General features: G+C 33.7%; 1 protein-coding gene across 1 annotated transcript; it reads right to left on the bottom strand.

Moving 5' to 3' along the window:
* Window positions 1-9,703, bottom strand: LOC149577051 (alpha pinene synthase, chloroplastic-like). The gene is made up of 10 exons (XM_089795707.1): window positions 9,452-9,703; window positions 8,713-8,885; window positions 8,526-8,611; window positions 8,183-8,397; window positions 7,975-8,072; window positions 7,689-7,781; window positions 7,170-7,385; window positions 6,948-7,086; window positions 6,498-6,590; window positions 1-105 (listed from the first exon to the last, which is right to left on the bottom strand). Exons 1-10 carry the CDS (start codon window positions 9,701-9,703, stop codon window positions 1-3), a joined length of 1,470 nt encoding a protein of 489 aa, XP_089651833.1.
* Between the last annotated feature and the right edge of the window lie 669 nt (window positions 9,704-10,372).

Below are 10,372 nucleotides of genomic sequence, written 5' to 3'. Positions count from 1 at the left end.
CTAGTCAGCTTTGACACACAGGAGTTTTTCATACTTTTCGTACATGTTCGTACAGTACAGTGGTGACAAATCAGCCGCTGACGTCATCTCTGGCCAAAATTTTTGCTGGTGTCAGCAAAATAGTGTATTAAATTTGACGCTCGTCTAGACATCATTCCAGGGCATTTTAGAACTACTTTGATGGCTGTTTGACCATCAAATTTAAACTCGCAGTTTCTCCTCCAGACCCCTCTTCAAATTGCTTTTCAGTTTGGCAGCTTGACTTTGCGAGCTCCTAACTTGGACATCCAGACTCCGATTCAGGTGCAATTTTTTTTGAAATCAGGTAAAATTTCCTGAATTTTCCAGTGGTGGTGTTGTTTTTTGGTTTTGGTGCACAGAATTTGCATTTTTTCGACTGTACCTGCATAATCCTGCCTTTTGCAACTTCAGAAGCTCCGTACGGGCACATCTGGTCTCCTTTTCAGGTTCCTTTTTTCTGAAAGTGCATATTTTTTTGTCTACTTTCCAGATTTGAAGTCAAATTCTAGGGTTGTGTGGACAAATTTTTCACTTTCAGAATTAGGCCTTCTTTGGCATTGTAAAGCTTTCATTCTTTTTCAGAATTGTTGTAAAAGTAAGCTACAGTGCTTAAGTGATAGATTTTAGCCTCATAAGGTAGTTGTAAAAGAAAAATTAGAAAGTCCACTTAGTTCATTTTGACAAGTGGCTCATTGCAAACACTCTACTTATAAAGTGCCAAAGCATCTTTTTTGGGGGGGTCTTTTGATTGAGTGAAAAGGGGGGGGTGTGTATTGTGTTTTTTGTGTCTCTCTTTTGTGCTCTTTTCATTTCTACATCATGGGTTTTAAATGTCCTCCTCTAACTTCACACAACTATTCTACATGGAAAGATATTACATGGAGTAGATTAATGGAAAAAGGATATAGTTTGTATGTTGATGGTACAATTACCCAACCTACTAATGCTAAAGAACTCATTGAATGGAAAAGACAAAACCAACAAGCTTTAGGTGTAATTAGGAGTTGTGTACATGGGGATCTTCTCTTTCACATTAAAAATTGTTCAGAATCTAAGGAAGCTTGGGATAAACTTGAACAATTGTATGGTAAAGTGGATGAAGACAAGGGATTTTAGATTGAGGATGATCTACTTCTCTTAGATCCTAAAAATTATGACACAATTCAGGATTATATCATCAAAGTCAATGAGTATAGGGCACTTCTTAAAGATTGTGGAAATCCCATAAAGGATGATAGGTTGATACATCACATCCTGAAGAAGCTACCTACTGAGTACGCTAACTTTGTTTTGAGTTTTAATACTCACAAGTTAATCATGGGATCTGCTTACCAGAAACCTTCCTTTGATGGATTTGCAGACATGTTGATTGTTGAACAATCTCACTTGGTGGATTTTGGTCTTCTCAAGTCATCTAAGACCAAAGCCTTAGTAGCTCGTGATGATCACACATCTAGTCAAGGGGGAAAAGCAACAATAAGAAGAAGCAGTGGAAGCAGAAAACAAAATCTGAGACACAACATGAATCTTCTCAACAAGGCGATTCTTCTTCAAACAAGAAGGGAAGTAATGACAAGAAGGACAAACTCTTTTGTGCATACTACAAAAAGCCAAATCATGACGAGCATCATTGCAAAACAAAACAAGTCGATGAGTTAGAAAATCTACTCAAGAAGAACAGAATTCAAGTGCCAGGTACTTCCAAGGATTCTACTCCTAACTCTTCAAAGGGTAAAGGTCAAGCACTTATGGACAACTCAAGTTCTTCTTCGGAATGGATACTTGACTCAGGTGCCTCCTACCACATGGGTTCTTCAAAGCAAGACTTTTCTTCATTGAAGCAGTCAAAGGTACCACACATCTTCGTGGGAGATGATGCTAAGATGGAAGTTGAAGGGAAAGGACATGTAGAAATGAAAGATGGGGAATTCAAAGATGTTCTCTATGTTCCCAATCTAAGCTCCAATCTACTATCAGTTTACCAAATCACTCACCTTAGAGATGGTCATAAGGTTGAGTTCCTTCTTGATTCAGTGATGGTGCGCAGTCTCAAAGATGATTCATTGGTAGCAGTTGGAAAAGTCAATGATGACAAGAGGCTTTATTCCTTCTCCCATTTTGTGCCTAAGAGTTCTTCTCAAGCCTTGTTAACTCACTCCAGTTCAAACAACAACTTATGGCATGAGCGGTTTGGTCACCTTGACTTCTGCTCTCTTCAACAACTTTTCTCAAAACACATGGTCAAAGGTCTACCCAATATCAACTTTTCTAAGGGGGAGTGTTCATCTTGTTCAGTGGATATGCATCTCAAGGAGAAGTATGATAAAGGGAAGTCTTCTTGAGCTCCAGTTGTTCTTCAGCTTGTTCACATGGTATTAGCAGGACCGTTTGTAGTGACTTCAGTCAGCCAAGGCCACTACATACTCACATTTGTTGATGACTTTTCAAGATTCACTTGGGTCTTCTTCCTTCATCACAAGAATGAAGTGGTTCAAAAGCTTAAAGAATTCAAGGCTCATGCTGAACACAAGTCAAGGAAAGCCATCAAGGTATTAAGAGTGGACAATGAGAACATATATGTTGGTAAAAGACTTAAGAACTTTTGCAAAATTGAGGGGATTGATCTTCAGAACTCACCAGTATTCAGTCCGCACAAGACAGATGTTGCAGCTATGAGGTTTAGGACTCTCAAGACCATGGCAAGTTGCATGATAAAGGCTAAGTCTCTTGATCCTACACTTGAAGTTGAAGCCATTAGCAGTGCTACTCACATACTTAATAGGTCTCCTCATCCAGCCTTAGATGGCAAGACTCCTTTTGAGGCATGGCGCGGCAGAAAATCGGTTGTGAGTCACCTTAGAGTCTTCAGTTGTCCAGCATGGGCAAACCTTTCTTCCAGGAGTTGCAAGGCACCGACACCTAGGCCTTCTACTGACAACTCAACCTATCACCTATTAGCCTATTGTGTTTCCACTAACCCACATCATTGTACAAGAGACGGTGAAATAAAATAATTTGAAGTACCGAAAAAAGTAGTAATAGAAATATTGTGTAACCCACCCATGTAGTTTCAACTATGGTGCCCTAGTGTTCAACCTAACAATTATTAACCATAGAAAATACTCTATGGAACCTACTCATTTCTCCAACTATAGGATATGACTTAGATGCACCCGAACTTAGTCCTTTGGATGTGTTTTGAGAGCACATCATTGATTTATGTCATTGTGGGAAATAAGAAAAGCATGCCCTAGAACCATATACATACCTATGTTCTCCATGAGGAGCACTAGAGTCCTGATAGCTCCCCTTGCTAGAAGTTGGTTGGCCACCCTAAGTTGGGTGACTATGTTGTGACTACTTCTCTCACCCCCAATTTTGTGCCTTCCCTCTTGAGGTATTGGAATCATGTGTGTTCTACTGACTATGAGAAAAACATTTCCTACCAACCTAAGGGTGGCATCGCCTCAAAAGGTGGCGACTAAGTACAGACTAGTCCAACAAACTATGTTTGAGTTAATGGTGCAACTAACCCCATAGGTCATGCACTATGGTAGCTTTATGTATCTAGCCTACTACTAAACCCTTTTTTTATATTACTTTTAGTAATCCTCACCTTCTTAGTGGCAAGTGCTAGTGTCCTCGGCTGATGCATACATAAATATCCTATAATAGAGCCTTTTAAGGCCCTAGACAAAGTGATGATTTCAAGAGGACCTCATCATAGCTATAGCTAGAGTATTGCCTCAGCTCAAAGAACCTTTGCTTATATTGGTCCACCATCATGGTACCCGTCCTGATATCATGAAACTCATTTGCACGAGCCTTTCTGTACTGAGAAGGTGCAAACCTCTTCCTAAACCACTCCTCAAATATCTCCCACATGAGATCTAAAAAATACTCTAGATCTTCTTTTCGTCTATATTCCACGAAGTGGAAGCATAGGATTTTATCCCTTGATACCTCTTTACATACAAGTTGATTGTTGTTGACCATATTGGCCACTTGAAATCAACTATGTGATTTACTTCCTTTTTACATTTTGAATTAAAGTATGAACAAAAAAACTATGGTTGTAGCAAGATTATATCCAACTAGTTTGTAAGTGTCAAGAAATGGATCTACCATTTGATACTGCAAGAAAATTCACCATAGAATATCCCTCTATTACTATGTGTTTAATGTTAAGGGATATGGCCATATTAAGGCCAAACAATAAGCCCTAAATTCAAATTTATTATTTGTGACATCTTTAATACAAATACAAGATGCCTTCAAAATATTTCCATCATGTTTAGTAATAATAGTGCCTAGACCATATTTTTATAGATTGTTTGTAGAAGCACCATTCTAGTTTAACTTAAATGATTCTTTAGGTGGAGAGAGTCATTTAGCTTCCATTCTTTTATCCTTATTTGGTTGGTTATGTTTTATAGATCCATGAATTGGAAGAAGTTTCAATTCCTCCCAATATTGACTAATTCATTTATCCCAATAGGAGATGGACCTTAAGCTTTCCAAATTCTTATAAACATGTGATTAAGAAAATTCAATGATGCTTCTTTCAACCCACATGAAGACATCTAAAATGGAAGAATATTTTCTTTTGAATATTTTTTTGTTCCTTTCCAAATGAATGTTTTAGATAAGTATTGAGGGAGCTATAACCAAAATGCACATGTATTAAAGGATGAGGAGAATAAATAACTTGTTAGAAATAGAATCAACTTTTAAGGTCTAGACACAAAATAAAGGATAATCTAATCTTGGAAAAGAGCCAATACCAATAGCTTGAATAAAGAGGGAAACGAATGAATAAATTGTCTAATGGTTCCCCAAACAAATCCACATAAAACATGCAAGGGAAAGTAGAAGTGATACCCAAATTATCTGGAACCTCTACCCATGGAGGATTCTATCATGTACTAGTAGTTGAGAAAAATCTCTAGCTTTCAAGCTTTTTAAGCCATTATGTATTATTACCTAAGGAGAAGACAAAATCATAATATATTTCTTAACCAAATACAAGTCAGACTTTCTTTTGGTCCAAAATATTTCATCTTCTTGGTTAAGATACATAATAGGTCTCTTACTATATTCATTTTTATTTAAGTAGTTTTTACCTTAATATCAACCATAAGTCAATATTACAAATTGTGAATTTTATTTAAATCAAATTGCAAACATTTATGATTTTATTTTGGTTTCTCAAACATTTTGATATTTTTTAGTTAGATTTTTTTTTTCAATTTGATATTTGTGTTGAATCTTGCTTCGAGAAATAAAAAGACTTCAAATATCACATGTGTGTATTGGTATGGCCTAGTGATGTTGATGAATTCGAGAGGTTTTTATTACATTGTGTGTTTACTTTGACAATCACATTATGTAGGTCTAAATTGTGAATTTATAATTTAGACATATGTAATTTAGATTCAATTTAACCAAATGTAGTACAACAAATAAATGTGATGATTATCATAACTATCAAGATAGTTTAGTCTTATTTTATTTATCTCTCATAAAAACTTACTTCTTTTGTCATTTATTTTGGTGATCTAGATTAAAGCACATTACTTTCAATCTGGATGTTGTCAATGTTATTTTCTTGAAAAATAATAACATCACATTTAATAATCTTGAAAAAATATTATAGTTAAACTTTGAGAATCACTAGAAAATGACTTCATGAATAAAAAAATACACAACCCAATTGAACTAGCCTACATGGCTACAAATTAGGTCACAAGGAACCTTGGAGTGATTCCAACCAATTCTATAGATGGGTAATTCACCTCTAGATTATTTATCTATGGTAGTGCTAACACTTTGGTTAACAATTCCATAGTTAAATGAAATATTGGCTTAGGTAATTCTTGACATCATTTGATTATACTCAAATTTACATTGTCATTGGTTCAAAGAGGATTTTAGTGACATGATTCTTTATATCTTTACTAGAAATGGTAAAAGTTTCTCTTTCTTGGTGGAAGTATAGGAGAACCCTTATAATGTCATAAGAATAATTATTACTACAAGTTGGAACTTCATCACATCTCAAAATCTCCCAATTCAATTCTTTGAGTTTCTCATCCACTAAATTCTTGACATAATTCAAGGCATCTTCCTTAGTGGCTTTTGGATTATCTCTCATGTAACATTGTATGTATGAAATTGGCTCTCCTTGATCAATCTCAACCTTCAAAACAAAGGAGTAGATTTCATATTAAATATAAGAATTACTTATGTCCAACTCAAAACTTTACTTCTAATGCATATGATAGAACAATTTGAATGTTAAACATGACATATTTACACACCTTAAAGGATTTAATATCCCATTTTAATTTAAAGCACGAGCATAGGAGATTGTTGGCCCTTGATGAATAATCAAGTTGTTGAATGTTGTCCTCTAGAAGAATCCCATCCACTCTATATAGAGGTTGCAATATTGCCTCACAAGCTCTATAACCAACCTTTTCATTCCCTAGGTACTCCATCAAAGATGATATCTTCCCTGAAGCATGCCACTCAACTTCTTTCATCATGGTATCTATATAAGATTGCCACTGCATAAATGAAAAAAATAGCTAAGTCAAAATATAAATAATATATCAAATCTAAATAAAACATGAAATGAAGTTTAACTACTCTTAAACTAATTTTAAAATTAAAATACCTTGATAAACTATAAATGAATTGAAATAAAATTTCTAATAAATTGATGTAAATATGTTAGATTTATTACTAATCATTTCTTAAAAAGGAAAAAAATAAGTGTGGAATTTGAAAACTAAACTACACCCAATCAAATATAGATAAGACATTATTTTCACATATAATTAAATTTAACAATACAAGATTTTTTAACTTTAACTAAATTAATGATAGATATTAAACCATAATATGTATAAAAGAATTCATACCATATCTCTTGAAGTTAATTGGGAATCTTGGCCTTGAATCTTTAGATCTTCTTGGTCTATTTCACTGAGTGCCTCACATAATGCAGTATACATAATTCTCATATATCTAGGAAGGGGTTCTGCAAACAATGGATCCCACCTAATGGACATTTTTTTTATTAGTAAAATTGTACATATAAAAATATAATTACAAACAATTGTTGAATATGATATAATACCTACTTTTTAATAGCATTTGTGAAATATTTAAGCTGGTCAAGGGTCCCATATGTATGGTATGTATCATCAAAATAGGCTGCAATTGCAGACAATTTTGCTATTCCGAGTCTAAATGCTGAATATTTTTCATTTTCACAAATTGCGCATGCTAAATAGAAATATTCTATATAAGGGCGAGATGCAAATTTCAATTGTGACAAACCCGAATCCCTCCACCACCTGAAATATTACATCCAATTTGAAAACCAAAGTTAATTACACCTCTATGACCAATTTATCTCATTCAGATGTGAATTTAGTTCCAAAACATTAAAATCTATCTGAAGATGCATCTTAGAATGAGAAGATTTTTGGTGCAGTAGGTTCCAAGTTAAGAACAGTCAGTTTCATATTACCATTATTTTATTGTCAATATTGTGGTTGCTCCACATCAATTTTGAAGATGTTTTCTACTAACAATTAAATCTAATATGGAGTTTATATCTATTACATTCCTCAGATAACTTGTAACCATTTGTTTACCTGGAGAAGGTTTCAAGCTCTTGCTGATGCATGAACTGGATCATTTTGAAGTCCATTTGGGCCAAAGATAAAAGTTTCTCATTATCCTCCATCCTAAATAAAGAAAACAATGACATAAATATAATATGTAATTTAAAATGATTGTTTATTTCAAAATAATAACTCCAGGCCAAAACGAAAGGAGACATACATGAATGTAAAATATATGTCTGATACATTAAAAGACTCTTGCCAAGAAAAGGAAAAAAAACATACTAAACTTCTTGGCTGAAGGTTTTTATATTACCTGGCCCATGAACTGTTTTCCTCATAGATTTCAATATATTTCTTTGCTTTCAACAGGGGAAGATTTGTGTACTCTCCATTCTCCAAATTGAAAGATATCTGCATATATAAAATGTTCAAATTAGAGTCAACAAACATGCTTAATGCTATAAACATCTACATTTCATAGATTCTAATATCTTTTAACTTCTTAACAATAAATAATTTACCTCATGTAAAAGGCTGGAGTTAATCCCTTTCCTCTGCAGAGCTTCATTTAAATATGAAGTTGAGAACTGCTTGGCCTCATCCAATATTTTCTCCCCTGGAAAAGCAATATATGAAGCTCTGTACAAATTCAGAATACTCTTGATTTTCTCCTCCTCTGACTCAGCGGTGGAGCAGAAGAAGTCCCCATTTTCTGTTCTAAACGCCCCCAACACTCCTGTCAAATTATATCAAGTGAACGATAAGATCAGATCAAATATAAGCACACATTTTAGAACATTTGATATTTGTTTGGATCAAACATAAACATAAACAGAGATATCTTATTTTAATAATAAGAAATACCTGGAGAAACGGAGTATCTATGGAGCCTCAGAATCCGAAAGCCCAAGGCCGTGGTGTTGAGATCTCTTTGGCATTCACCCCAATTTCTGTATGAATTGCATCATAAAATGTTATAATAAAAATAATAATCTTATTTATGACACCTTATAATAACAAGAATCTTAAAATGAATAGGATTTCAACAAACCTGTAAACCAAATCAAGGGCTTGTTTTACTTCTTCCTGAAAATGTCGATCTATTCCAAGGCGTTCGATATTATCAACCAGGGAAAGAAGATGTGAAACATTGTTTTCAGCAACAACAAACATGTCTTTTATCTCGCTGATAAGTCTTCCACAACGTTCAGCATTGGAAGGAATCTGTCTTAATTTTAAGAATAGTTTAACAGCATGATTTGTTTCTGGATTCGATTGTGTATATAATTTTTAACATCTATGTGATCCATTATCAAGATGAGAGAAATGTAAGAACATTTTAATTTAGTAAACAATATAATCAATTGTAAAGAAAAGATTGTAATTATAAAAAAAAAAATCTATTGAGGTCAATGAATTGGATTCAATAAACATTTAAGTCTGTTATTCATTTTCAGAAAAGATGAGTTGTGAACCGTTCTTATGAAATATAGATCAATGAACTTGATTCAGAAATTATACAATCTAATTCTTAAATTCAATAAATGTCAAGTGTGAGAAATCAATTCTTGTAAACAATTATTTATAAAACATATTTCAAAAACTATACAATTGAATTCTTATAACAACAAAGATACTTAAATATAAGTATACACCGTGCTCAACCATAATTATTCTCTACAACTTGTCATTTTAACATAAAAATGAGCCTAGAGCGTAAACATCCCAACCCAAATTTGTCCAAAAGAAACTAATCAGATCAAATATAGAAGAGTAAGAAATGGGCTTACCTTGTGAAGATGCTTACGAGTAGGCTGTAAAAAATGATCCTCCCACAAGTTTAGATGATACTTGTGTGTCTCTAGAAATGGTATTTCAACTGTATGAGTAGTGAAGGCCTGATTTAGAATTGCATTCAGGCTTTTTCTCTGTGTCAATGGCAATGCTTTGTTAGATAGGCGAGCAGTATTAATTGACATGAAAGGCTGAGATTTGAGGGCCAAGCCCAAAGTAGAAGAAAAATTAGAAGAAATCAGAGCCATTGCAAGATTTGGTGTAAGAAATGCTTGTTTTTCAAGCTTTTATATAGAAATTTGATGAGTTGTTACAAGATTTCTTGGCACGTTGTAGACTAGAATATATTGTTAAAGACAACACTTTGAAGCATGTGCAATTAGGTATAATGACGTCCATAACATGATCAATCAATGTACCTGCAAAATATATTATTCTTGAGACTTGCATTGAATAGTATATTGAGTGTTATTATTTGAAATATCCACGTCCAACGCTTCTAGAAATTCATGGAACGTTTCTTGACCAGTCAAAAATGGCATTGGAAATAGATTTAAAATGGTATTTGAACTTTCTTTGGTATACGAAATTTCACAGGTGGAGTTTTTAGAGCTCAACTCGGTGAGGAATGAAATCAAGCATGATGAGGAACGTGGTCTTCTCATAATATAACGAGGGTTAGTCTAAACATTGCATACTTTGACATTTCAAAAGTGGCTAAGTATGGTACGGAGATGTCATAAACTCTCTTGTGACATGTTATATCGAATGCATATATATAGAAACAAGGATGGGTGGGTATGGAGGTAATAAAAACAATAAAAAATCACCATAGTATTATAGTGTAGGAGGATATATTCTATTCAAAATCTTGTCCTTTAATATATAATAAATTTTAAAAATATTTAATTCTTAAT

The sequence above is a fragment of the Cupressus sempervirens genome, chromosome 1 (assembly GCF_028749045.1).
Source record: "Cupressus sempervirens isolate cs-2001-9-10 chromosome 1, ASM2874904v1, whole genome shotgun sequence".
NCBI lineage: Eukaryota > Viridiplantae > Streptophyta > Pinopsida > Cupressales > Cupressaceae > Cupressus > Cupressus sempervirens.
Note: the sequence above shows the minus strand (reverse complement) of the source record. Positions and strands in the feature narration are given on the sequence as shown.